This window comes from Filobasidium floriforme (genome assembly GCF_021052385.1).
Source record: "Filobasidium floriforme strain CBS 6241 chromosome Unknown HD553scaffold_1, whole genome shotgun sequence".
Classification (NCBI taxonomy): Eukaryota; Fungi; Basidiomycota; class Tremellomycetes; order Filobasidiales; family Filobasidiaceae; genus Filobasidium; species Filobasidium floriforme.
The window spans coordinates 946,883-970,249 of record NW_025763622.1 but is presented as its reverse complement, the minus strand read 5'-3'; the positions used below and the strand labels follow the sequence as shown (position 1 = coordinate 970,249).

Here is a 23,367-nt window from a genome sequence, read left to right as displayed (position 1 = left end):
CCGAAGAGGCACACACACACCTTCCCTCAGTGCCATCCATCTGACTGTCGATCTGGTTCAAGGTATGCACGTCTCGCATCTCACCGCTTCAAGTTCGATGCGTATTCATCATAATCATAACCTCATCATCCTGAACCTGAATTGCTCCTACCCCAAAGCATCACCAACTCTCTACTTCCGACATGCCGGCTATCGACTGGAACGTGGTCCATCCGTCCAACAACCCGCAGTTCTCGCACTTCCCGTCTCGACGGTCGACGGTGTTTAGTACCAAAGGTCTCGTGGCCAGCAGTCAGACCCTTGCAAGTCAGGCTGGGTTGGAGATCTTGAACAAGGGAGGAAATGCAGGTGAGCAACTGGAGACCGAGTCGAGCTGGCAGAGATATGCTCAATTCACGTTCAATGTGATCCGCCATAGCCGATGCGGCCGTTGCTACCGGTACGTTCCGCAGATTCAGGAGTTCGTGCGTGTACTGCTAACTTTGCCACTTGAAATACAGCTGCCGCTCTGAATGTGACTGAACCAAGTTGTACCGGCATCGGGGGCGATCTGTTCTGCCTCTTCTGGGACGCAAAGGCCAAAAGAGTCCGGGCCATCAACGCTTCGGGACGAGCTCCTGCGGCCCTCAGCCTCAAACACCTCCGTTCTCAAGGCATCAACGGTCGCACGATTCCGCTTACCAATCTCAATAGCGTGACCGTTCCTGGAGCCGCCAGCGGCTGGGTCAAGACGGTCGAAGAGTTCGGAAGCGGCAAGCTCAACTTGTCCGAGATCTTGGCTCCGGCTATTCGGTTGGCAGAAGAAGGAGTCCCTACCGCCGAGCTTCACGCAAACGCCTGGCAGGGTAGCGAAAACCTCATCAAGCGAGCTTCTCCGCACGCCCATGACATGCTCCTGGACGGCAAAGCTCCCTTGGCTTCCCATATCGTCAAGTTTCCTCATCTCGCCAATACCTTCAAGGCCGTAGCTGAACACGGAACCAAGGGGTTCTATACGGGCAGGATCGCCGAGGCCATTGTCGAGCTTGTTCAGTCTGGAGGTGGTGTGATGACGATGGAAGATCTCGCTTCTCATACCGCCAACGTGGTAGAACCGATCAAATACGAATTCAAGCAGGGACAAGCCGGCGAAGCGGGAGTGACGCTATACGAGGTGGGTAGATATACGTTCGACACCATCTAGCAACCATCGGCTGGATACGCTGACTATACATTCCAGTGTCCGCCAAACGGACAAGGTTTGACAGCTTTGGTCGCCTTGGGGATCATCGAGGGATTGGAAGCCTCTGGGAAACTAGACGATATTCTCAAGCTGGAACACAATTCCGTGGAGTACCTGCATATCCTGATCGAGTCGCTCAGGCTGGCGTTTGCCGGTAAGACGAAGCATTTTCAGCATGGGCGAGCGGTCAAAAAAGCTGAATTTCTTGGTTTTGCACAGATACACGCTACTATGTGACGGATCCCGAGGTGGTGCATGTACCTGTAAAAGAAATGCTCAGCAAAGTGAGCCAGTTCGCTTTACCCCTCGGCCTGCAGCGGTTAATCTTCCGCATCTGCGCAGGAATATCTGAGCAAGCGAGCGGCTCTGATCGATCTGGAAAAGTCTACTGTAGATGTACGAAAGGTAGGTTTGATGCGTGATTGCTTTGTATGGATGTGAGCATTGCTGACCAGCCGCATCTCGTTCCTCAGGGCTCCCCCGTACAAAGCTCTGACACAGTGTATTTCACCAGTAAGTAGACCACGCAACTGAACTCGCTATCTTAGCTTACCGCCACTGTATACACTTTAGCCTCGGACAAGGATGGTAACGCTTGTTCATTTATTGCAAGGTAAGCGAATGCGACTTCCCGATACACCCTGAGCCATCGAGCTGAACACTCTCTGTCTCGTTTAGTAACTATGCTGGTAAGATCGATGCCAGCACTATGTCTCGGACGGGAACCATACTCACTTTGAAGTACTCCAGGCTTCGGAACGGGAGCAATTCCAAAAGACTGCGGTTTCACGCTTCAGAATCGAGGATCCGGCTTCACGCTTGAGGAAGGGCACCCGAACAACGTCAAGGGAGGCAAACGCCCGTATCATACGATCAGTAAGCCCATTGGGATGCGGCGTCGAAGTTCGGCATGTCATGCTGATCCATGCTTGTCATAGTTCCGGCTATGGCCACCAAAGGAGACGAACTCTTCCTGTCGTACGGAGTCATGGGGTAAGAATTGGCCTCCTCATATCTGCTATGGCGCAAAGCTGAAATAAACGGACTTGACAGCGGCTTCATGCAGCCCCAGGGACACGTCCAGGTGCTACTAAATGTCCTCAGAGGCATGACCCCGCAAGCCGCTCTTGATGCGCCTCGATTCTGCATTTCCGCTGGTCTGCCCTCGGCGGACAATGAAGATGCCGAAAAGAGCGGCAAGAGCGCGGGGGAGGTCAACTCTGAGGTCTACATTGAAGAAGGGGTTTCTGACGAGGTCTTCGACAAGCTCAGAGGTGGGTAGTCTCCGTTGCAAGCGGCAGTGGCAAGTCTTGATTGATGTTTTTTCTTTAGAAATGGGACACGACGCTCGCCGCGCGCAAGGATTCTCGAGAGCCGTGGCGGGTCGAGGACAGGTCAGTTGTCAGTATTGGCTGGAATATGAGACTTCTAACTGACACCAGGTCTATTCAGATCATCCAACAAGTCCTGGACCCGTCAGGCGCACGCGTATGGGCAGGCGGTTCGGACCAACGCGCGGATGGACAGGTTGCTGCCCAAATCTAGGGGAACGGTCGAAAACACGTTGTACAAAGATATTGTAATGCAGTATGGAATGGTGTATATTCGTAACAACTACATGTCTCCCTTATTGCAAGAATCGTCCCGAAGGATCGGGCTTGATCCTCCTCTTGCCGAGACTTCCTGGTTTCTTCAACCAGTCCGGCTTTCCTCTTTGCCAGCGTTCTTTCATTTCGTCAGCCTTTCCGGTCAGGAAGGCGTAAAATGGGTCTTGGTCCAACTCTTTCATGACGTTCTTGTTCTTTGTCTTGATGGCTTTCTCAATAGCTTCACCTTTGTAGCGCTAGAACCGGCAGTGAAAATATCAGCAAAGCACCTAGATCTGGGCCAGGTTTCAAGGCAGCGAACTCACGTTGACAGCAATGTCTACGCCGAATTTCTCAGCGTTCAAGCGTACCCACGCCCGGTTCGCCAAGAAATCCGAACTGCCATATTCTTGTATCCGCACATCATCCCAAGGTATAGATGATTCATGCACCTTGATTGATTCCAATGGGGAAGCAGGCGGCGCAAGAGTGATGGTCCGCTTATCTTGACCTTTTGTGGGCGGCGTGCGTGGTCTCGCTGGCGGGTTGAGCCAGATGGACAAGGTCTCTTCGTGAAATCCTTGGAAGAAAGCGTCCGCCCCTAAATCGTTGAGATCGGTCCGGTCGTCATCCCGATTTGCCCAGTATCCTCGATTTGTACTGTTCAATACTGTCTGGTTGAGAGGCGATCGAGCTCGCGAGCAGTACAAGTTGGCTTTACCTTTTCCACGAATCGTCATGAACGTTAGGTATAAATACCTTGACTTCATGGGTCTGAAATGTCGGCCGGCTCAATACTTGGATGATGGCGAGAAATTGAGACATGGCAGGACATTACCCCACTCACAGAGCTCCCATGTGCTTTATATCCGTCCATAGCTACAGCTATACGTCGGGTAGGCAGATCATCGCGGAGGACGAAATCATACTCAGCCACATAAATGGGGTGGTACACGGGGTATGCGGCTACCTACAGATCGTCCAGATGACGAGATGAGTTTACGTTCGACCCGGGTACGCATGCGCGTTGAATCGATACACTCACGATAACCTCTCTGATATCATGCTTGGCGCTGATCCAAAACTCGTTCCCACCCCGATACTGGGTCATTAACCTCACTCTAGGTGGTGCCGAGTTTCTTGCCAATTCCATCACGTCAAACGGCGAAATTGAGAACGGAATAGTGCTTATAGGCATTCGAAGATCCGGATGGACATTCGGAGTAAGGTGGATTTTAGGATCATAGGGCTTGACATATTGGGCTTCGAAAGGTGCGTTTCCGAATGGTAGCAAAGAGAGAGGTGAAACATGGCTGCCTGATTTCGTATGCGATAGCAATTTGGAAGCGAGAAGTATGAGCTCAAGGCAGACGGTCTGGCGATAATGAGCCCAGACGTACCTGGAATGACATGATCTGGCATATCAATGATCGCTTTTATGCTGGTCTCGTTGTTGTCTCCTCTAGTCTCTGCGAAACAAGAGAATTTCCAGACTGGCCAGTAGTACTGCATGAAGTATCGAACATCGGAAGCACAGATGTCAGATAGCCTACTCTCGAGATTCCGAGAACAGCATAACTCACGGCCTTGAAATGCACCCTCTCGAGACTTTTTCCAGCATAGCCTCGCTTATTTAGCTCATTGTCGTAGTCACCACCTATCTTCTCGCTTGCCCATCGCAAAAGGCTCGATTTTCTAGAATGCTGAATTCGTCATCCGTTGAGGTGAGACGATGCTTCTTTTCCACAGCGAAAACGGGCGACGCTACTCACAGTAGCTTCCAGAGCTTTCTCATACATGATTTTCTCTGCTGGTTTCGGGTATACTCTGAAGGCCCTCGCACGAACTTTCGGCGACGGACTAGGACGCCCCGGTTTCTGCGTCGAGTACGTTCTTGACAACTGCTGCTGCGCCCGTCTGGCGTCGCTAGACCAGCGAATAGGGATGATGGCCCCGCCATTGACGAAAGCGGATCGTACTATGACCATGAGAAGCTAGAGTCAGGGTCTTGTAGCTAGCTTTAGTGCTTTAAACCCGTTCACAAGAGCGAACGAGAGAACAAAAGTCGAAGAAAGTCGAAGAATGTCCCCTCCATCGGGATCTTGGCCGAAGCGACGATGGGCGACAGGGATAAAATGTCAGGGGCAGGGGGCTGAGCCTGACACTTATTCACTCGAATCTGGCTCATCATCATCATCATCCACCATGCCCATCATCAAGCTCGCCTTTGACAATTGATATCATACCTTGTACAAGTCGTATTGACATTCGGAACCTCACATCCACGAAGCAACCAAGATGAGAGTCGGCCAATACGTATCTAGTCTCTCGATTCTCCTTTTCGCCGGTCAGGCTCTGGCACAACAAGCGTGAGTACATGTCGTTCCGTCCGTGCTCAAGGTCGAAATCTAACGCCTCCCTGTCGATCGAATAGTGCCGGCCATGATGCAACGCTCAAACATTTAGCCAAGCGATCCGAACAGGAAGGTACGCTGGAGGTGGTTCTGTTCAACACGATCATCGCGAGGCTGACCATGTATTGAAATGTAGCGCGACAATTGATGGAGCCTTCTACGGAATCGCTCAAAGACGCCGCTGCCAACGTGTACGACGACCTGAAAGAGATCGGTGGAGACTTCGCCGATCAAGCCGAAGAATACCTCGAGGAGCTTTTCCCTGGCGTAGCCGAGGCCGACGCAGAGGACAAGGACGAGGACAGTGATGCAGCGAGAGTCGAGGAGGACGTCCTGGATTCGTCCAAGCCGCTCGAACACGTCGATGACGATGACGATGCCGTCAACAGGCACCCTGCCATCGTGACCACCACCACTACCCAGATCCCCGAGTTTGCCAAGGGTCATGGACACCACAAGAACAAGAACGGGACTCATCACCGACCCGGCCACAAGAACAAGCACAACTCGACCCATGGGAACGATACCGACGCTCCCGTCTTTGAACCGGAGAGGTACTTTACCGAACCCATCATCACTGGGTTGCTGGTCTCGTTCTTGGTCTTTATCCCGTTGGTCGCCATGGGAATCGCTGCCCTATCTAGCATCCAGGTTAGTTTCGTCACTCGATTCACCAGAACGAAACAGTTGACTGAATTCGCAATCGCTTCGACCTTAGGTACCACCTTACCTCATGGCGGTCTCCAAGACTGCAGGTGTATCGCAGTCCAAGAAGGAGCAATAGAGAGAATCATAATACCCCTACATTCGCTCGAAGACGACAGTTTGACGATCGTTCTGGAATTCTGTAATCGATGTCATCCAGAGTGTACCCGATACAAAACGTGCCATGATCCACATCTGCTTTTCTACAATATTGCGAGATATCGAAAGTAAGAGCGCATCTAACCCAATCTTCCGTTGGCGAGAAGCCCCGCCTGCTTCCTGATATCCTCGTCCCAGTGATCTCGCTCGAGCATGCCCAACTCCCAGAAACTCCCGGCGAACGGGTTAGACAACTGCGGGTCGTCCAGGTCATACCTGTAAACTCCGTCCGCCGTACGGTCTTCCGTGGCGAGCATCGCTTCTAGCTTGGGCTCCTTGCCTACAAGCATCTTGACAAACTCGATGGATCGCTTCGAGGTAGCAGCGGGGAAGTGAAGCGAGCACTCCAGTAGTCTCTTTGCAAACGCAGCCGCTCGCCAAGGTGGAGAGTTTGCCGTGTGAGCGTGCCGAGAGAAGAAGACGAGGTGAAGACATCTGAAGAGCAAATCTGCCGTAGATGATCGGTCGGTCGGGCCCTTTTTCTTCTTGTTGTCGATCGGGGTGGCGGAAGGCTTTTGAGCGATAGGGATGCCCTTGGCGATAGGGACGTGCTCGATGTTCGTGTCGAGACACAGGGGATGGAGGAGCGCATACAGTTGTACGATAAACTCTCCCAAGTCGAGAGTCAAGGCTTCACCTGTAGTGTGCAATAACACAGAGATCGATTGTCAGACACGTGTCGATTCTTATAGTGTTGCCAAATGCACATACCTTGACCGGACAACAGTTCAAAGGCTGTCACGATGGCCAACATACGCAACCGTGTCTCGATACCTTTGCCCACAACATCAGGTCCAGCGAAGTCTTCCTCGTCCTCGTCGTCCATGCTCCCATCCCCTTTGATGATGTTCTTGAGCACCTTGAGCAGATCTCGGAAGAACTCGATGTTGACGAGATGCGCGAACTTGGCGATACCCTCCATGGCAGCAGGAAGCAGTGGTGACCGCTTAGGCTGCTTCAAGATGGAGAAGTACAGCACAAAGAGGTTCTTGAGCGTCTCAGTTTGCTAGAGATATAGGAAGAGGATCAGTAGGTATTAAAATGCAGCGATAATTCACACGCTTGCCACTTACCACTTTCGACCTCTCTTCCTGGTCGACTTCAGCGGATGCCTCTTGCAGCTCTTTCTCGACCTCTTGTCGCTCCTTTTCCGCCTTTCTACGGTTCTTGTTCATCCACTTCTTTCTAATCTCGCTCTTGACCTTGGTTTCGTCGGGCTTCTTGTCGTTATATCTGGCCTTGTTCTTGGTTTCGTGCGGACTGCTCAACTCTGACCGAAGTCGCAGGGCCAACAGACAGCTCAAGACGTTGGGGTGCACCTTGTACCGACGCTCCTTGATCATACGAGCGATCAAGCGAAGCAAGACCGCGCTGTAGTGTGCCGTTACGTCATCACGGAACACCTTGACGACAGTTCTAAGGCAGAGTTCCGAGTCCTGAAAGAACCGATTTGAGCATCAGTGCCAAGGTGAGGTTCCCTAAATGAGTATCACCGACTCACACTGTCCCACGTCCGCTTGCTGAGTCGTCCGACAATGACTCCCATGATGTTCTCCGCAAAGTTGAAGTGAGGCAACGAGGACAAGAGATCGCACATGCACTTTAAGCTGACCGAAGCCAATGGTGATTTGCCTAATCGATCCATACCGCTTCAATCAGCTGTGCGTAATGTGACCTAGCGATTCTGATCAGTTACTCACGCTTGATCTCCGTCTCGAGGGTTTTCAGGTAGAGCTTGTAGCTCTTGACAAGACCCTTTTCTCCCTCTCGCAGGCGGCGGACCTCGTCTCGGACCTTTTCCGCCTCTTCGTGTGCCGTCAATTCACGTATCCGATAGCCTGCAAAGTTTGTTGCGGTCAGAAACGGTACACTTGATGTGAAACTAGAAGTGAACCGGCGCACCTGGGATCAAATCCTTGTATACCGCCAATTGTGACAAGAAGGCCAGACCACGGATCGAGTTTGGAACAGGCAGGATGGTGTCATACTCGTCACCAGACTTGACCTTCTCCAAAGAGAAAGTCGACATTCTCGTCAATAGAGGCACCTGGACATGATAGCTCGAACAATCAGCTTTGCTATGGAACCATTATTCACCGAGACCAGATTATAACTCACCATATCTATCAGCTCTCCTCCACTCATAATCTCGGCACCAATCTTGGCGATCTGCTCCTTGGCCATGCCCAGCCTTCTGTTCGTCCTCTCCTTCCACTGCACACCATCGAGATCTGCCGTCAAGATCTCGGAGATTCCCATCCGCCCGAACTTGCCTCGAGCCCCGGCAATCCGCTCGACGAGATCTTCCTCGTCCTCGGACGCCTCGGACTCCGTAAACTCTGTCTCTGCATCCGATTGTTCTTGCTTCTTCTTCTTCTTGTCAGGTGGACCTGATGGGATGGCTATCCGGGTCTTTCCTGGCAGCTGCTCGATTTCGCCGTTGGCGAGCTTGATAGGAAGATGTCCGACCTCGGTATGCTCCTTGTCCTCCTCCCCTGCTTCCAGCTGCTTTTCCTTCCGCTTCCTGCCCAGGGCCGCATACGACTCTTCCAGGTCGTCAGCCTCCGTCACCTTGGGCTTCTTGCGGACCCGCTTCTTCTCTTCTTCCTCGTACTCCTGGTTCACCTTCTCATCGAGATCCGAGTCATCCAAGTCGAGATCCTCGTCGTCAAGTTCGGAATCCAATTCAGAGTCAAAGTCCGTGTCCAGCTCGGCATCACTGAGATCCGAGAATGAAGGGGATGCCGCTTTGCGTTTGGCTCTTTTCGGTAGAGGTTCTTTCGTCTTGTCTAGCTCGTGAAGTCTCTCGGTTTCCTTCTTCGATCTGTTGCCACAATAAACAATAATGATTTATTCATCGTGTTTTTGCAATATCTGGCAGAAACTAACCTGCTGATCGTCTTCGCATCAAGTCCCGTCAGAAAGCTAGCGCCTCCAGCCTTGATGTACTCCATGGCCTCGTCATCCTCTCCATCCACCAACATCCCCAAGTCGTCTTCATCCTCGTCATCATCCTCCCCCTGCTCCCCGGCAGAATCCTCTCCAGAGTCGCCTTCGCCATCAACCGCACGAGCTTTGCCTTTCCCCTTGCCTAAGAAAGCCGATTCTGGCACAGGGATAAATTTCTGGTCGCGAAGCTTGACCTTTTTCGGCTGATCCGGACGACGAGCTGGTTTTCCATTGAGAGGATTGAGCTCCTTGGCCCGCTTGGTGCTCGGCTTGGGCTGTGATTCAGAGGCAAGAGGTTGTCAACGAAGGCTCTTCCAAGAGGCACTTTACGGGCACGTCCGGTTACGAACCTTTGCAGCTGCATTTGCCGAGTTCGGATTCCGTTTGTTGGAATTTTTGACAGGGGGAGCCATTTTGACGTCCTATGTCCCAATTTGACTACGGTACTATGACAATAACGAAGAATGCACGGATTTGAGGCTACGTTCGTTCATCGTTGACTGAACGGTCGCAACTTTCGAAATATCCATCCATGGTTGCTCAACCCACAAACATAATTATGAGGACGGACATCGAGAATAACGAACAATGTCCGCGCGCGTTTCAGCTTTGGGTTGGGCGGCGATCAGTGATCAGATCAATCGATCAAGTGATCACCCTGGTCCTAGAATCCATGAGCTGGACGACTCGCACCTTCGCATTCTCAAACTGATACATCCTGCATCCACATAACAATGTTCAAGAAGCCCATCGTATGTAAAACAACCGACATTGCTGAGGTTGGCAAGGCGCTGATCCGGCGACCACGGTTCAAGTCCTCCTCGGCGCTCGCCGCGGCCCAAGAGCAACGCATTGCCAAGCTCAAGATGGAAATCAAAGATCTCGAGCAAAAAGTCGGGTAAATGTCGCAACAGGCCTGTCCTTATGCTGGGCGAATTTGCTCACAGCATCGACTCCTTGCTGCTAGCGATCGACACGCAGATGCTATCGTGAAAGCCCACATCGAGCTCTTACACAGCTACAACGAAATCAAGTAAGCCGGTCTCCTTTCAAGTCGGATTCTTTCCTTGTGTCTGATCAATTACTTTTGTAGGGATGGAACCCAAGCTCTGATCGGCAAGGTGTGTCATGGAGGATTGTGGCGCATCTCACCATCTAACGATTAGTCCTCTTGCAGTATGCTGTGATGACGGGCAGTACCGTGAGGGACATCCATGAACAGATGTCCCTCAGCCTCGTAGAGTAAAACTAGTTCACTTCGAACATCCATAACGTACAATGGTTCAGCTTGATTGTACTTGTGATACCAATTCCACCACCTCGTTCCAGTCATTCGCTCGCTGGGCATATCCCCCTAACGTATCAAGATCATATTCCGGTTCCATCTTCATCCCCAACGCCTTCCTCTCGTCGTAGCCCAACTTGTCCTCGTCTGTGATCGACCTTGACTCTCTGCGATTCCATTTGTAAGGGCCGAATAGGATGGTCCGGAGAGGCGGGTCTTCTTTGGCGAGATCGATGGCATGTTCTAGCGAGTCGTCGATCAACATCAGAGCTCCTGTTTGTCTGAGGATCTATACCCGTTACAGCCGGGAGATGAAGAGGTATGTGATCAGTGCCAGCTCTGGTCGATAGGTAGTCGAACGGAGACTCACCTCTGATTTGGTACTTCCACATTTAATTGCTGGAGTAGAACCGCTCAGACTTTTATGTATCGACACGAACTCCCCCGAGAACCAGATCTCATCGAAGATTCCAGGAAAGTATCTGTCAATCCACTGTTCCGTTTCCACTCGTCTGGCCTCTTCGGACCGTGCTGTGACGATAATCAGCCTATCTCCCAGATTATGCTCGTTAGAGGATGTCTGAAAGGTTCGATACGGCTTCACTCACCGATAGCCTAGTTCTTTGAGGGCCTTGCAGCCATCTTGCGCGCCTGGCACTGGCTCGACACGGCTGAACAGGCCTGCAGTATAGATCGCCTGAAGAAGAGAGTGCTGCGATCTCAGCCCAAATCCCCGATTTTTGAATCCGTTACCGATGACATACTTTCACCTTGTCAATCGTCTGCGCCACTGTACCCCAATATCTGCGAAATGACACTCAGCCTCACAGGCCATACCAGAGTTAGCGATCCTTTGGCCTACTTGTTCCTCCACCAAAGATCTGACAGGCGCCCAAATCTGTAAACACCGCGGAGTCCCGACCGGCATGAGAGATCGCTCACAATAATCAAAGTCGTCCAACGACATGTTTGTACCAAACATCTCGTTATGGATCTCCGAGACCTTTTCGTTGGTGGCTGCCAGGACATCGTCCAGGTCGACGGCGATGGTACCTCGATTCATCTCGGCAGCTTGGCTTTGTATTACGAAGGTTATTCTGTGATGATCGAGAGGAGTACTGGAGTGAAAGCCACCTAGAGACGAAATTCGACATTCAGGTCGCCTAATGTTTGACCTGTCTATATAGCTTATGTGTACTGAGGCCGACCGATGCTGGGAAGTCCCAAGCGGAGTATACCTTGAGTGACGATGACCGCTTGCAATGCGACGACAAAGGAGGAGTCTTGAGCGATTACGGGTGAAATACGCTCAGCATCAAGGGACGTTGCCCAGAACAGATCGTTCCCTCACACTCGGCCGGGACGGAAAGTGTAGAACAGCTCGTCCACGTGTTTCATTCTCAATCACCGAACGCGGCTTTCTTGCTCGCGACCCGAAACTCGGCACCGAGGGGTTTCGAAGAAGAAACGATCACGGAGAGAGTATGGGAACCGAGCTTTTGCCCACATGGCAAGCGATGGAACTTTCAACTTGGTACTTTGTGCGGAATTTCTAGGGGCGTTACATTTTTCTTACGGGCGTTACATTTTAGGAGGCACAAGAGGGACAGGGAAGCAAATTTACTTCCGGATCTGCGCGCGCCTTTTACAGCCCAATTGGTACATTTTACCAAGTCAAAATTTAACCTTCAAAATGACTTCAAATCACCTGAATTTGTTAGGATACGACACTGAACGACTAATGTACCAGAATGTGCAAAAAAAACGAATTTTGAAGAGGTTGTCACTAACAACTTTGGCTGTCTCAAACACAGGTCCAAAGTCGCGAAAATCACATAATATTTGCTTCCGGCGCGCAGATCCGAGTTCCCCTCCTTCTTCTGCCTGAATATTTGCTTCCGGATCAAATGTAACGCCCGTAAGAAAAATGTAACGCCCCTAATAACTCCGTACTTTGTGACCTGGCTGTTGACGAAGCGAAACTCTGCCTCTGGCTCTGATCCGGTGTCTGTGCGAAATTCTCCGGACGCCACGCCGCAGCACAATAGGCGCCGAGATCCGTCCAGCCATGCCAGCCACCCTTCTCTGACAGCAGGGGCGGTCTCTGTATCATCTTTCTAGTCCGAAAAATGTCCAATCGAGGGGCAGGTCAAAAGACTGGTGGTGTATGCTTACAGCAGAGACATGGCTACCCAATCGACTTGCTCAGAGAAATTTGTGACCCGCATGTACGAACTCACTCATTAGGGCTGCTTTCTTGCCGGGGAAGCCGTGACGCAAGTGACGGATGACAAGGGCAAATTACAACTTGCAGCTTCCATTATACACAATCAGATAATTCATGCGTGATGATAAGGCGAACAAACACGATTTGCCTGCTACAAGGCAAATGCACTAAAAGCTACAATTCAGTCGCAAGGTGAAAGTGCGATACCTCTAGTAAATGGGTGTAAAGGTTACAGGCGGTGCCAAGGATCTGGAAAAGTTCGTCATTAATTTCTCGCCGGGGAGTCGTAGTTCTTATGTGTCGTCTGTCATCACGTCGACGCTAGTACCGGCCAACCCTTTCGGAACCCGGCGGACTCGGAGCAAAAACTCGTCCACTTCGCCAAAGTTGGCGGCATTCTCGGCAAACTTGCGGTGTCGTCTTCCTTTGATGTGCTATAAAGGTGGCAATGCCTCTTCTTATCAGTATCGAGCTCGATATGTGACGACTGATGCAAGTCCCGAAACTCACAGTATCGAAGTCTTCATACTTGACGCGACAGTTCTCGCAATACCCAGGTTTGACTGGCGGGTTGGGGTTCACTCGCTCGATCCTGAAACCCATGCTTCGAGCCCGCTTCAGCTCTCTTCGCTGGTAACCCGTCAACCTCGCAGGTGCTTTTGCCGCCTGGAGGATTGCGAGGACCTTTTGTCTGGCCTGGTCGTCCATCGACTCGCGGTACGGCTCCCCGTAGTCTCCGTCAACCTGACCGTCGCCGGTCTCTGATTCGGCTTCACCATCCACAACCATCTCTCCCGAATGGCTGGTGGAAGAGGAGGAGCCTCGACGATGACTGGCACCACTGCCTTCCCCACCCCACGTCATTGCATCGTCCGCCAGTTCGGCTCCTCCGATAATTTCGATGTCATCTTCGTCATAGAGGTCGCCGCCTCGTGCGACGTAGACCGGGTCGCCGCTGGCTTCCACCTTGGAGGTCTCGAGCCTTCCGTTCGCTGCCGACAGCTTGGCAGCGGTCTGACCCTTTAACAGCTGTACCCTCTTGCTCATCTGCATGATCCGTCTGTCCTTGCCCTGCGTGACTCCACTCATACCGATCCCGTTGGGTGTCAGGTTGACTCCCGTCGTCGATCTGACGTTACTAGTCGAAGCGATGTTGGAAGTAAGAACGACCGAATTGCCCGAGGCGGCCTGGTACGGCATCATGCTATCTTCGCCTGTATCTCCTCGACCGGCTCGAACCCGTTCGGCCAGATTGTTTAGCGACGTCGACCTCGTCAACATGCCCGTATTCTTGGCATGCTCGTCAAAGAGGGCGGACCCCTTGACCCGACTCGATTCGAGTTCGGTCCGTTCCCTCGTCACCCACGTCTTCCAAGCCTTTTCCCGCAACTGTTTCGCCGTGTCCGTATTCATCTTGGCAGTCTCGGACATGCGCATAAACGTCTCGTGGATGATCGGCCACGGTGTCGGTTCCCCCGGGCGGTGCTTCGGAAATTCTTTCGCCATGATCGACCGGCTCTCCCCGGTGGCATCATCGATGAGGAGGTAGTGCACCCCCTTGGGAAAGTAGTACCAGTCCGCTCGAGGCGCTGCCTTGTCTCGTTCTCGAGTTCCGTGCAGTCGTTCGTCTTCCAGCAGGTACGACAGGTCGTCTTCTCCTCGTATCGGCGCGACGGGGGCTACATGGGTATTCCGGAGCAGATACTCGAGGATATTGCCGAGTTCTGTAAAGAGGAAGCGCGATCATGTCAGTCGGGGCGAATGTTGGTTTAGCTTTGTTGATCGCACTGACTCTGCAGATTCCAGACCTTCGCAGCCATTGCCGGTTGCCTTATCGAGAATCCTATCAGCTCTGGTCATCCTCAACATACTGCAGCATCCTCTTCACCGACTCACGTCTTTTCCTTGCCGTCCGGTCCAATTGTCCGTCGAGCGCTGTCGGCCATCATCCTTTCCAACTCGGACGGAACGCCTCGATTGCTAATATAATGCGTAATCCGTCTCGACAAGAAATCTTCGATTTGCTGTCAGACCGTATGACGTGCCAGAGTCAGTGTCTGCACCGAATTCGCAATCTGTCTGCGCCGAGGCGTTCAGCATGCAAGACCGAGACTCACTCCTCCCATCCGTCTGATCCCCTCTTTGCAATCTTTCACGCTATACCCTTTTTCCCCTGCCGCGCCTCGTTTGTTCTGGTTCATCAGAAACTCGGCGTCGAAGCAGAAGACGAAACTGGGGAACGCCTTGGTGTACTTGTTCTTGTAATCCGCATGGCTCTCGTCTTTTGCTCGTTGAGCCTGTGCCTGTGCTTGCTGCTGGGACGCGGACAGAGGGGGCAAGGTCTGTACGGGTATCGTGCCCGTCTCCGTCTTTCTCCGCTTGTTAGCAGAAGGTCCTGCCGCGGCATTGGAGCCGGTGCCGTTCAGGTGCAGATTGGTGATCCCTGGTTGTGGTAGGGTATGGAGTGCAGACCGGGTCGATGTGGAAGGTTTCGCGTGCGGTAGGATAGGGGTGCCGGACCGTTTACTTTGTGATGGAGGTGCGGGGGGTTTGAAGAACGGAGTGCCGGTCGCAGGACCGCCAGGTCTCACTTGACTCCGTGTGGAGAGGAAAGGCGAAGCCTGGTGAGTGGACTTCACGCTCCCGGTAGGGGGGTCGTAGAATACGTCCGGGGTAGGAGATGGGTCGGGTATGGTCGTTCGATGGCGAGCAGGTTCGAGCGTCATCGAGCGCGATGTCGTCAAGGACGGTCTCGGCGTCGATGTTGAAGCTCCGTTCTTACTACTGCCGTTCAGTACCGGGACTGACCTGCTCCCGTTGACCGAGTTGCCAAACGGACTCTGGAACGAGGTCAAGTTCACGTTCCCGCTCGTCGTCCCGGTCCCGGTTCCTTCAGCAAATGCCATCTTGCTCCTCTTCGCTTCGAGACCTGCGATACCCTTCAAGCCGCCCATCGTTGTCGATGTCGATACTGACCCGGACCCAGCTTTTTCTACCAGCCCATCGTTTTGGTCCTGGACCTTTGCTGATCCCGTGAGGCCTCCCACGACCGACCTCCTGGCCAAGTCGCTCATTCCAACCTGACGGCCCGTTCCACCCACACTCCCACTCAACGCTCTCGTCCTCCCTACTCCTACACCCGCCCCCGTCGCGTTCGAACTCGCGTTCACGTCGATCGTCCTGCCTGTACTCGTACTCGCCGTGGTCCCGGTGTAAAACACGTCCGCCGGACTCCTGATCGGGGCAGGCAGATGATGTTGCTGAAGATGTGAACTGGGGTGAAATCTAGCTCGTTTGAAAGGAGATGGTTTAGGCGAGAGGGTTGTCATCGCTCTTTCCTTCCGATGGCTGAGGTCGAGGTCGTTTTCGCGACTATTGCTTGGTGTTCCCGTTCAGATCACGTCGTGCGAGTGGTGTTGTATTCCGCAACCTATACTAGAGACTCGAGCCCCGTAGTCTGTCCAATTGGAACCACGAGGGAGTCGCCAGTCCGGTATCTCCTCGATCGAGTAAGACCTGATCTCGAACAGAGGGAGCGACACAAAGTTCCGGTTGATGTCAAGATCGTGCAGAGGTCGTTTCGAACCTGCAGAGACACGGGAATTCCCTTTAGACGCGCATTTGTTTCGCTCGTACTCCCGCTTGAAGAGAGGCGTCCACGGGGTAGAAAGAGGGAGAGGAAAATCCCTTGAGGACTCTTGCAAGATTGCGTCGTTACGGGTGATGTCGCTGGAGTGAATCAGACTCGAGCAGACCAGCAGGGTTATGATGCATGATGATTGACCAAGTTGTGAGCAGGTGATTTTGTATCGAAAGCGGCTCGAACGCGTCCCATTCACTCGAAGGAGAAGTCTCAGGAAGGAAAGGTGTCAGCCTCATCAGAAATCACGTCGACGTCATTTTGGCTGCAGAGATTGCGACGATATGAACTGAGCCAAACATCCGCCTGCAGACGAGCTTGTACACATCTCAATCACACACCTCTGCGCCTGTGCGATCTGTCATGTCCTCGATGTGACAGGCAGATATCGAGTCAAAATCGACGAATGTCCACGCCTGACCAGCACCTCTAGATTCTCGTGACCGCGGAGACCCCACACAACCGATTGGTGAAGTGGGGGGTGACGGGAAGCAAAGCCTGGAGCGCGTTCGTCGGTTTCCTCCTGCGCGAAAGGTCGTCCAACGGGTCGAGGCCTACCAGGCGCTTTACATCCATCTCCCAGATCAAAGTCATGATGAATTATCAAACTCGAACCTGTAACATCTGCCAAGCTGGATCGTTTCAATCGAGTGATCTGGGGACATGTGGTTTCACTTCGGTGTTTGTTGATCTTTGATCGGAAACAAATTGAGCGGAAGTAAACCGAGAAGACCGAGGCTGATGAATCCTGCGCGCTAATTCGATCTCGGCCCGAAGAATGTGGCGAGGGTGGTGCGAGGTCGGGTTTTGTTTGTTTTCATCTCGAGCATCACATCATCATTCGATCTCGACGACCTCGCTGGAATTCTTGATACATATATAGACCTCGACGACATCCTGGGAAGCATTACAGAGCGAGGATCATGTTCGTCACCATCACCGTATTGTTGTCAATAGCAACGTCGATCGTCATGGCTCAACCCCGCGTCCTCGTCTTTACGTGAGTATCCCGCCTCATGGATCTATGTCTGCACTTCTACATGTATCTTGTTCACAGAGACTCTTACTCATTTCATTCGATCCGTGCTCTGTTTCAGAGCCACCACAGGTTACCGTCACGACTCGATCCCCGATTCCATCTCCGCGCTCCAAGCACGTTCGGGCACGGACGGGGTGGACTTTGAATTCACAGAGGATCCCACGAGGTTCAACGGGGACGAGTTGGGCAGATTCGATGGCGTCATGTTTCTGAGTACCACCGGCGAGGGAGGTGAGTTTCAGAAGGGGAAACATACGTCTCAAGCTTATAGCTGAACCGAAACCCTGTTCCTTTCCTTCTAGTCCTTGACTCGTCTCAAGCCCAAGCATTCCACACTTACCTTCAAAACGGTGGCAATTTCGTCGGAGTCCACGCCGCGACGGACTGCCTGGGCGGGGAAGATTGGTACGTCCAGACCATCGGGACGAGGTTCGATTATCATCCCGAGTTGCAACCTGCCGTAAGTCTCGGCGTTCAGTTTCAGGCAGAGAGAAGGACAAGTCGAGACTGACGAAAACACGTGTGATACGGGAGACAGACGTTCACTCCCCTGAACAAGACGCACCCTTCCATGGTCGGAGTACCCGACCGATGGACCTTCGTAAGTCCTCCCCTACTGGCTAGACCAACGAGGTCATATCGTTAAACGAAACCGATGCCTTGGCCTGACACTGACTGTTGACAGACCGAAGAAGTGTACAATTACCGCTCAGACCCTAGGGACGTTGGTGCCCAGGTCGTCTTGACCGTGGACGAATCGTCTTATACTGGCAAGTCCGGCTCCACAGATGCCAGACGGCCGCTCACGGCTTGAGACAACCATCTTACTTGTTACACTTTCATGACACAGGCTCGAGCGGCTCTTCAGGCAACTATGACCAAGGCGTCCCTCACCCCATCGCATGGTACATTACCGACTCTCTCGGCGCTCAACCCCCGACCGACGGAGCTCCTGGAACAGGTAGATCGTTCTACACCTCGTTAGGACACCTGAGCGAGACGTGGCAAGATCCCACCTTTATGGGACATGTCATGGGTGGACTCAAGTGGGCTTTGGAGAGCGGGACGACGAGGTGGACGAACGGTACAGCGTTGGTCGGTGCTGTCCAGCCTCAGAACTCGAGTACCAGCGCGAGCTCTAGCGCGGCCTCGACGATGGGGACGAGCACGGCTAGCGGACAAGCTTCGACGAGCGTGTCGGGGACTGGGATGGCGACTTCGACCAGCGCCTCTGCAGGACCCACGTCGTCTACTCCGGCTAATTCGGGTATTAAGGACGGATCGGCTGTAGGAAAGACGGCTGCGCTGGCGGGGGCCATTGCGGGTATCGTAGGGTTGATGTTGTAGATAGACATACTGTGATCGTCCGATCTTGCATACTCAGCCCCTCATAATGATGAACGCAGTCTCGATTGGATTGTTCCGTTTCAGGGTATGTTGCGTCATTCGTGGCATTCTCCCAACTATAGGTATCTCGGCCTCGAACGAGGGTTTTCTCGAGCCGAGCGTTCACTTCTCTTTTGTCTCGCGAGCCTTGAGCCACTGCGGCTTCTGGCTCTCGACATCCCGCTTGGCCTCCTCGACCGACTTCCTGGCCGCAGCAATCGCTTCCTCCATCGTGACCTTGGAGAACGATGGCATGCCTCTACTTCCGTCTTCCCTTTTTTGCATGTCGATACGCAGAGTTGTTACGGGCTTGTTGTCCGCCTTTTTCTCGGCTCGTTGCATTTTCTGCATCGGCATGACGGGTCAGATCAGGTACCAGGCAAGATTGTCGCGCATATGCACGCTTCGCTGGACTCACCTGCAATTGACCCTCCATCATCACTCGTGCCGCCTGTGCCATCATCCAGTTCGTATTCTCCTTCCTCTCCTCGCCAGACCACGATTGTACCCGAGGGTCGTTCCACGCAATCTCGCTTTCCTCAACATCCAGCTGTTCTAGAGGACTCGTCGGAGCCACAAGGCTGCCCGAACGAGGATCCTGCTCCCCTATCAGGGTGTTCCGTCGAGTGGCCGGGTTCAACCAATCCACATAGGATTGTGCGACCGTGCGATGGATATCGCCCATGGGTTCCGGATGAGGAGAATCTGGGTCAGGGATGATGTGTGGCATCTCCATCCAATATCCAAAATTCCGTCTGCGTTGATTGCGATAGGGATTTTTTCAGTTAGTGCACTTCAGGCAAGAAGCGACTGTGCCAGAACTACCCACGTCTTTTCCCCTAGACCGGGTATCATGGGTTTCACACATCGACACTCGCGAGGCTGTGTCCGAGGTGTACATATCAGTCTACCAGAGCCTGATTTGAGTGACGCAGGCAGTGGCTCACATCCGCATCATCGGCGTTCATCACGATCGATATTCGCCTCTCCTTGCTATCATCGTTCAGCTTGAAAGACCATTCAGAGACGTAAAGGGGGAAGTAGATCGGATAGGCAGCGAACTAGATATATGAAGGCCAAAAAGCGACGGGTTAGAATTTATGTGTTGAAAGAAATAGCCTTGTGAGACCGACTGACCAGGATTTCATTGACATCCCTCTCCAGATCCACCTTCATATCGCCCAGCCTGACGTGTCTTCCAACTTTCCGCTTGAGTTCTTGCATCACCTTGAGGGGATCCACGCTGAACGGCACAGCATCCACGTCCACCCCGACCGATTCTAGCTGCTTCAAATCTTGCTCGGCATCCCAGGGCAAGAGGTCGTCAGGAAGCTCCGGCTGAGTAAAGTCGAGCAACGAAACGGGCGAGAAAGAGTTTCCGGACAGCCCGGTACTGTTGAACATGATCAAGCTTGGCGACTTGGTCGTTCCCGGAATGTCGATATCCGCCAAGAGCGTGAACCTCCAGATCGGCCAGTAGACCTAGAATTAACAGAAACAATCGGGATATGAGCTCGGAGGTGCCCGTTTCGATGACAATCTGGCTCAACATACGGCTTTCGTCCGTTCATGTTTCAACCCGTTTCCTCCCAGACCGAATTCATGCAGAAACGGTGTGACCGACTCTCCAAACCAGCGTAATGCAAAGGCGTAGATGGCGTTCGGGATTGTGATCTGTGAAGCGCAAGCAGTAAGCTATCATGACGATCCTAGCGCTTTGTCAAGATCATACTGACTCACCGTGGAAAGTAAAGCGTTCTCCTTCATCTTCTGCTGAGCTGATGTCGGGTCCAGCATGAATGGTACCACGGTGATCTTTTCGGACGGCGTTTTGACATCCTGCAAGATCGATTTGGTTGCCGACAGATGACGTCGATCGATCCGGGTGATTCTGGCGAGGGATCCGGTCGACCGCATAGTCGTTCTGAGCGGTGCGGTGATCATAGCTTGAGTAACGTAGCAGATGCAGTCTGACTGGTCTTTATACTATCTTCGAGCGCATGAGCGGGATGATGTAACATGGACGTAGATACGCGGATACGAAGATGACCTTGTCCTAGATCGCTCTCGGACGATCGGCGGAAAGTGGAGGTCGTTGGCTGTCCTCTAAGGGTAGGGCAACCTTGAATCATGTGACGATAACAGCCTCGTTTGCTTGTCACTCTACTACATACACCTCATTGTCCTGGACACGGTTTACTGTTGCACTAATGCTCAGCTCATACCTCGAAATCTTCGACGATGGATCCTGAAATCGTGGTCAACCAGGTCGATCTGGTGAGCGCATATGCAATCAGCGTTACAATCAGCGCTTTAGCTCAAAGAGTGTGGCAACCTCGTCGTGAATAGCATATCGGCCTCGCCTCAGTGCGACAGGCTCTCACAGGAGTCATTCATGCAAGTCACGTAGATTGGGTAGCTAGGTTCCATGCTCAAGCTGATGGTAATCGCGCTGCAGGCTATCCTCTTTCAGCGGAGCCTCGGTGCTATTCAGATGGTGACCGAAGAGATCATGGAATGTCATATCGTAAGCATAGATACAGAACATCATTACTTCATGTGTTATGTACGAATGACCAGCTGCCTTTCATGCCAGGCTATGCTATCTGATGATCTGGTGGCCGAATCAGTGAACGAAAAGGTAGAGACCTTTTACCGTCACATCAAGAATCGACAACCGGCCCAAGACGGGTCTCTAGGACAGGTCGCGGTGTTATTATCTCAGAAACGGTCTAAGAAGACTTGGTTTAGCTCAACCGAGGTAAATCTTCCGTGCCTCTTGAGCTGTCTCACTGAACGTCTGGACCTAATGGTATGCGATACTTGCTGGTCACGAGCAGGAACAGGTCCCGTTCGAAGTGCATCTCATCACCTTGTACAGCCCGACCACCCGACTTCGGGCCCGACCGACATCCGAGGAGAAAACTAGCCTTTCGAACGCGATCATGAAGATCAGCAAGTTTGGGGTAGAAAAGTGTTCACATGTTCCGGTCATCTCTTCGGCCAACGTGAGTCCGGGTTGTGTATGGAATCGTTGGATTCGATAGCTGATGACGAATGACCCGGCTTAAAGTCCTCCTTCCCATTTCCGTACGAGGTCAGTCACCGAAAGTCACCTGCAGTATGGCAAGACGCAATCTAATATCCACTAGCTTGCATCAGATCGTGCTCGATCCGCCCAACACTTCTCAGCACGCCCTGCTCAATTCGGCAGAGCCGATGTCCCCCGGATCATCGCGGACCAGATCAGACGTCTCGATCCCATACGGCTCTTCACCTCGTACCAGTACTATGACATCAGACAGCGACCGGCGGACGAGAGAGCTCTCATCAAGATCAACGTCGAGCAAGGATAATCGACAGGGACACTTGTCGCTGTCGCCAGCCAGGGTCGCAAGTGCGCCTTCAAGCACGGCGACCGCCCTCGGGTACTTGGAGCAGGCGAAAGGTGGACTGATGACGGTCGGGGAGAAGCTCGGACTCTCTTGATCGTATGACGAGCTTGTCTGTGGCAATGAACTCCATTTGTAGCATATCCAGTAGCTGATTAATACCCTTTCACGACCACTCGTCGTCATCGTCATCACGCTGTCTTCGTGCCTGTCCCCCTCGGACACTTCGCACGATCTTTCTTCGTCCTGCCTTGTCCCGGGCGGCATCATCATCGTCCTCCTGGTCGCTCTCGTCCGAACCTGCTTTTCGTTGTGCGAGCTTGGCTTGTAGGAGATCTACCTGGCCAGGAGGAGGTAATACACCTGTTTCGGATGTATGGTTTGCATCAGTCTCAGAACTTCAGGAATTGCGGAAACCACTGACTTACCCGATCGAGCTAGCCTAGCTTCCAGGGTCTTTGTAGGGAATGAATCCGAATTCCCTAGGTCGTCAAACCCAACAAGCCTGAGACCGCAAATCTCTCGATCAGTTCAGATCGCTTGGTTGCCACTACAGCAGTGACGCAAAAGGCTCACCTGTCGACAGCGTTCCCGTCCACGAAACACACTACGCAGGGTAACACCTTGACCCCAAGCCTTGTCGTCAAGAAGGGCGCGTTCTCGACGTTCGCACGGAGGAACAAGGTATGTCGGTGTTTGTCTGCCAGTGCCTATATTGTGCGATTGGCAAGACGTTAGCGAGTCATGGACATAGTTATATGGCGACAGGTACAGACTCACGTTCAGGTGTTTATCCATGATCGCACATCGGGTGAAATTCCGGTGGAAAAAGTGGATCAAGCAGTACCGCTGCTTTCTTATATCACGACATTGCGAGATCGATGTAAGTCAATATGATAGAGATGAAGGGAGATTACTGGTTCGCAGAGCGACTCACGCGCTGGTGGAGATGAGCTCCTTTTCGTTGGTAACCTCGGTCAACCGTCCGTGCCGGTCATCCTTGGACGCCTCGTTCCGCTTGACTTCAGCTTTGAGAGCTTCTAATCGCCTTTCCCTCAACCCTTTCCAGTCGAAATCGTCCTTCTCTGCTGCTTCATCCAGGTCGTCGATCAGGGATGACGCCGAGATGGAGGAGGAATTTGATGCCCGACGGGCGGGTTTGGAAGGTCCTGCTTGTGCGCGACTGCCATGGTGAAGATTAAATCAGCTAAGCTCTTCCAAATAGAGCTGTAAACCACGCTCAACAAGCTTACGACTGCATAATGATTGGCTCCGATGGGATGGCGGTGGGCTGTAAAGACTGGGTTATTCAGAAGCAGAAGGATGAAACTACTTTCAATCATCTGCTGCTGATCTGCTGAGA

At 52.6% G+C, this 23,367-nt stretch overlaps 11 protein-coding genes across 11 annotated transcripts; 5 read left to right on the top strand and 6 right to left on the bottom strand.

The window, feature by feature from the left end:
- Positions 1–72: 72 nt before the first annotated feature.
- Positions 73–2,786, top strand: HD553DRAFT_302743 (gamma-glutamyltranspeptidase). The gene is made up of 14 exons (XM_046178788.1): positions 73–348; positions 419–439; positions 501–1,153; positions 1,220–1,376; positions 1,442–1,506; positions 1,565–1,627; positions 1,696–1,735; positions 1,796–1,835; positions 1,901–1,911; positions 1,973–2,098; positions 2,161–2,215; positions 2,276–2,496; positions 2,555–2,616; positions 2,675–2,786. Exons 1-14 carry the CDS (start codon positions 183–185, stop codon positions 2,765–2,767), a joined length of 1,773 nt encoding a protein of 590 aa, XP_046040195.1. The 5' UTR covers positions 73–182; the 3' UTR covers positions 2,768–2,786.
- Positions 2,787–4,846, bottom strand: HD553DRAFT_302739 (uncharacterized protein). Its single transcript, XM_046178787.1, has 8 exons — positions 4,581–4,846; positions 4,392–4,511; positions 4,209–4,314; positions 3,854–4,125; positions 3,656–3,778; positions 3,530–3,582; positions 3,135–3,468; positions 2,787–3,065 (listed from the first exon to the last, which is right to left on the bottom strand). The coding sequence occupies exons 1-8, from the start codon at positions 4,794–4,796 to the stop codon at positions 2,850–2,852; spliced, it is 1,440 nt and encodes a 479-aa protein (XP_046040194.1). The 5' UTR covers positions 4,797–4,846; the 3' UTR covers positions 2,787–2,849.
- Positions 4,847–4,960: 114 nt separating this feature from the next.
- HD553DRAFT_8644 (uncharacterized protein) lies at positions 4,961–6,151 on the top strand. The gene is made up of 4 exons (XM_046184552.1): positions 4,961–5,177; positions 5,243–5,295; positions 5,359–5,873; positions 5,941–6,151. Exons 1-4 carry the CDS (start codon positions 5,107–5,109, stop codon positions 6,004–6,006), a joined length of 705 nt encoding a protein of 234 aa, XP_046040193.1. The 5' UTR covers positions 4,961–5,106; the 3' UTR covers positions 6,007–6,151.
- HD553DRAFT_302736 (CBF/Mak21 family-domain-containing protein) lies at positions 6,122–9,499 on the bottom strand. The gene is made up of 9 exons (XM_046178786.1): positions 9,386–9,499; positions 8,976–9,310; positions 8,205–8,910; positions 7,989–8,133; positions 7,787–7,924; positions 7,588–7,718; positions 7,160–7,522; positions 6,798–7,092; positions 6,122–6,723 (listed from the first exon to the last, which is right to left on the bottom strand). The coding sequence occupies exons 1-9, from the start codon at positions 9,446–9,448 to the stop codon at positions 6,167–6,169; spliced, it is 2,733 nt and encodes a 910-aa protein (XP_046040192.1). The 5' UTR covers positions 9,449–9,499; the 3' UTR covers positions 6,122–6,166.
- Positions 9,500–9,764: 265 nt separating this feature from the next.
- Positions 9,765–10,315, top strand: HD553DRAFT_302734 (Swi5-domain-containing protein; the record flags this gene model as incomplete). The annotated part of the gene is made up of 4 exons (XM_046178785.1): positions 9,765–9,933; positions 10,003–10,068; positions 10,129–10,156; positions 10,213–10,315. Coding segments are annotated over exons 1-4 (322 nt in total), but the record flags the coding sequence as incomplete, so codon positions are not given.
- On the bottom strand, positions 10,316–11,789 carry HD553DRAFT_302733 (uncharacterized protein; the record flags this gene model as incomplete). The annotated part of the gene is made up of 6 exons (XM_046178784.1): positions 11,263–11,789; positions 11,183–11,201; positions 11,085–11,124; positions 10,929–11,017; positions 10,691–10,868; positions 10,316–10,609 (listed from the first exon to the last, which is right to left on the bottom strand). The coding sequence occupies exons 1-6, from the start codon at positions 11,381–11,383 to the stop codon at positions 10,319–10,321; spliced, it is 738 nt and encodes a 245-aa protein (XP_046040190.1). The 5' UTR covers positions 11,384–11,789.
- A 716-nt stretch (positions 11,790–12,505) lies between these two features.
- Positions 12,506–16,308, bottom strand: HD553DRAFT_302730 (uncharacterized protein). The gene is made up of 5 exons (XM_046178783.1): positions 14,665–16,308; positions 14,444–14,571; positions 14,340–14,377; positions 13,058–14,271; positions 12,506–12,981 (listed from the first exon to the last, which is right to left on the bottom strand). Exons 1-5 carry the CDS (start codon positions 15,874–15,876, stop codon positions 12,841–12,843), a joined length of 2,733 nt encoding a protein of 910 aa, XP_046040189.1. The 5' UTR covers positions 15,877–16,308; the 3' UTR covers positions 12,506–12,840.
- Positions 16,309–17,061: 753 nt separating this feature from the next.
- On the top strand, positions 17,062–18,722 carry HD553DRAFT_8576 (trehalose utilization-domain-containing protein). Its single transcript, XM_046184547.1, has 6 exons — positions 17,062–17,187; positions 17,285–17,457; positions 17,529–17,686; positions 17,765–17,827; positions 17,912–17,996; positions 18,077–18,722. Exons 1-6 carry the CDS (start codon positions 17,111–17,113, stop codon positions 18,571–18,573), a joined length of 1,053 nt encoding a protein of 350 aa, XP_046040188.1. The 5' UTR covers positions 17,062–17,110; the 3' UTR covers positions 18,574–18,722.
- On the bottom strand, positions 18,655–20,613 carry HD553DRAFT_8570 (uncharacterized protein). The gene is made up of 7 exons (XM_046184545.1): positions 20,353–20,613; positions 20,167–20,286; positions 19,750–20,094; positions 19,560–19,673; positions 19,442–19,494; positions 19,031–19,367; positions 18,655–18,957 (listed from the first exon to the last, which is right to left on the bottom strand). The coding sequence occupies exons 1-7, from the start codon at positions 20,554–20,556 to the stop codon at positions 18,736–18,738; spliced, it is 1,395 nt and encodes a 464-aa protein (XP_046040187.1). The 5' UTR covers positions 20,557–20,613; the 3' UTR covers positions 18,655–18,735.
- A 181-nt stretch (positions 20,614–20,794) lies between these two features.
- Positions 20,795–22,101, top strand: HD553DRAFT_347031 (uncharacterized protein; the record flags this gene model as incomplete). Its single annotated transcript, XM_046183268.1, has 7 exons — positions 20,795–20,889; positions 20,962–21,009; positions 21,071–21,139; positions 21,209–21,373; positions 21,453–21,620; positions 21,686–21,709; positions 21,775–22,101. The coding sequence occupies exons 1-7, from the start codon at positions 20,854–20,856 to the stop codon at positions 22,099–22,101; spliced, it is 837 nt and encodes a 278-aa protein (XP_046040186.1). The 5' UTR covers positions 20,795–20,853.
- On the bottom strand, positions 22,095–23,290 carry HD553DRAFT_302724 (putative GTPase inhibitor). The gene is made up of 6 exons (XM_046178782.1): positions 23,258–23,290; positions 22,942–23,187; positions 22,785–22,860; positions 22,581–22,714; positions 22,433–22,509; positions 22,095–22,367 (listed from the first exon to the last, which is right to left on the bottom strand). The coding sequence occupies exons 1-6, from the start codon at positions 23,263–23,265 to the stop codon at positions 22,171–22,173; spliced, it is 738 nt and encodes a 245-aa protein (XP_046040185.1). The 5' UTR covers positions 23,266–23,290; the 3' UTR covers positions 22,095–22,170.
- Between the last annotated feature and the right edge of the window lie 77 nt (positions 23,291–23,367).

Coding starts and splice junctions, on each gene's coding strand:
- HD553DRAFT_302739 (XM_046178787.1), bottom strand. CDS start 4,796: ATGGTCATAGTACGATCCGCTTTCGTCAATGGCGGGGCCATCATCCCT. Junction 3,779..3,853: donor ATGATATCAGAGAGGTTATC/GTGAGTGTATCG, acceptor GACGATCTGTAG/GTAGCCGCATACCCCGTGTA. Junction 3,066..3,134: donor GCGTAGACATTGCTGTCAAC/GTGAGTTCGCTG, acceptor TGCCGGTTCTAG/CGCTACAAAGGTGAAGCTAT.
- HD553DRAFT_302736 (XM_046178786.1), bottom strand. CDS start 9,448: ATGGCTCCCCCTGTCAAAAATTCCAACAAACGGAATCCGAACTCGGCA. Junction 8,134..8,204: donor GAGGAGAGCTGATAGATATG/GTGAGTTATAAT, acceptor TATCATGTCCAG/GTGCCTCTATTGACGAGAAT. Junction 7,925..7,988: donor ATACAAGGATTTGATCCCAG/GTGCGCCGGTTC, acceptor CAAACTTTGCAG/GCTATCGGATACGTGAATTG.
- HD553DRAFT_302743 (XM_046178788.1), top strand. CDS start 183: ATGCCGGCTATCGACTGGAACGTGGTCCATCCGTCCAACAACCCGCAG. Junction 1,154..1,219: donor CGGGAGTGACGCTATACGAG/GTGGGTAGATAT, acceptor TATACATTCCAG/TGTCCGCCAAACGGACAAGG. Junction 2,617..2,674: donor CCGTGGCGGGTCGAGGACAG/GTCAGTTGTCAG, acceptor AGGTCTATTCAG/ATCATCCAACAAGTCCTGGA.
- HD553DRAFT_302730 (XM_046178783.1), bottom strand. CDS start 15,876: ATGACAACCCTCTCGCCTAAACCATCTCCTTTCAAACGAGCTAGATTT. Junction 14,572..14,664: donor GGATCAGACGGATGGGAGGA/GTGAGTCTCGGT, acceptor ACGGTCTGACAG/CAAATCGAAGATTTCTTGTC. Junction 14,378..14,443: donor CCGGACGGCAAGGAAAAGAC/GTGAGTCGGTGA, acceptor ATTCTCGATAAG/GCAACCGGCAATGGCTGCGA.
- HD553DRAFT_302724 (XM_046178782.1), bottom strand. Junction 22,510..22,580: donor GACGGGAACGCTGTCGACAG/GTGAGCCTTTTG, acceptor TTGCGGTCTCAG/GCTTGTTGGGTTTGACGACC. Junction 22,368..22,432: donor AGCTAGGCTAGCTCGATCGG/GTAAGTCAGTGG, acceptor CATCCGAAACAG/GTGTATTACCTCCTCCTGGC.
- HD553DRAFT_8576 (XM_046184547.1), top strand. CDS start 17,111: ATGTTCGTCACCATCACCGTATTGTTGTCAATAGCAACGTCGATCGTC. Junction 17,687..17,764: donor ATCCCGAGTTGCAACCTGCC/GTAAGTCTCGGC, acceptor TACGGGAGACAG/ACGTTCACTCCCCTGAACAA. Junction 17,997..18,076: donor GGACGAATCGTCTTATACTG/GCAAGTCCGGCT, acceptor TTCATGACACAG/GCTCGAGCGGCTCTTCAGGC.
- HD553DRAFT_8644 (XM_046184552.1), top strand. CDS start 5,107: ATGAGAGTCGGCCAATACGTATCTAGTCTCTCGATTCTCCTTTTCGCC. Junction 5,178..5,242: donor CAGGCTCTGGCACAACAAGC/GTGAGTACATGT, acceptor TCGATCGAATAG/TGCCGGCCATGATGCAACGC. Junction 5,874..5,940: donor CTGCCCTATCTAGCATCCAG/GTTAGTTTCGTC, acceptor CTTCGACCTTAG/GTACCACCTTACCTCATGGC.
- HD553DRAFT_8570 (XM_046184545.1), bottom strand. CDS start 20,556: ATGATCACCGCACCGCTCAGAACGACTATGCGGTCGACCGGATCCCTC. Junction 20,287..20,352: donor AGAACGCTTTACTTTCCACG/GTGAGTCAGTAT, acceptor TGCGCTTCACAG/ATCACAATCCCGAACGCCAT. Junction 19,495..19,559: donor TGAACGCCGATGATGCGGAT/GTGAGCCACTGC, acceptor CCTCGGACACAG/CCTCGCGAGTGTCGATGTGT.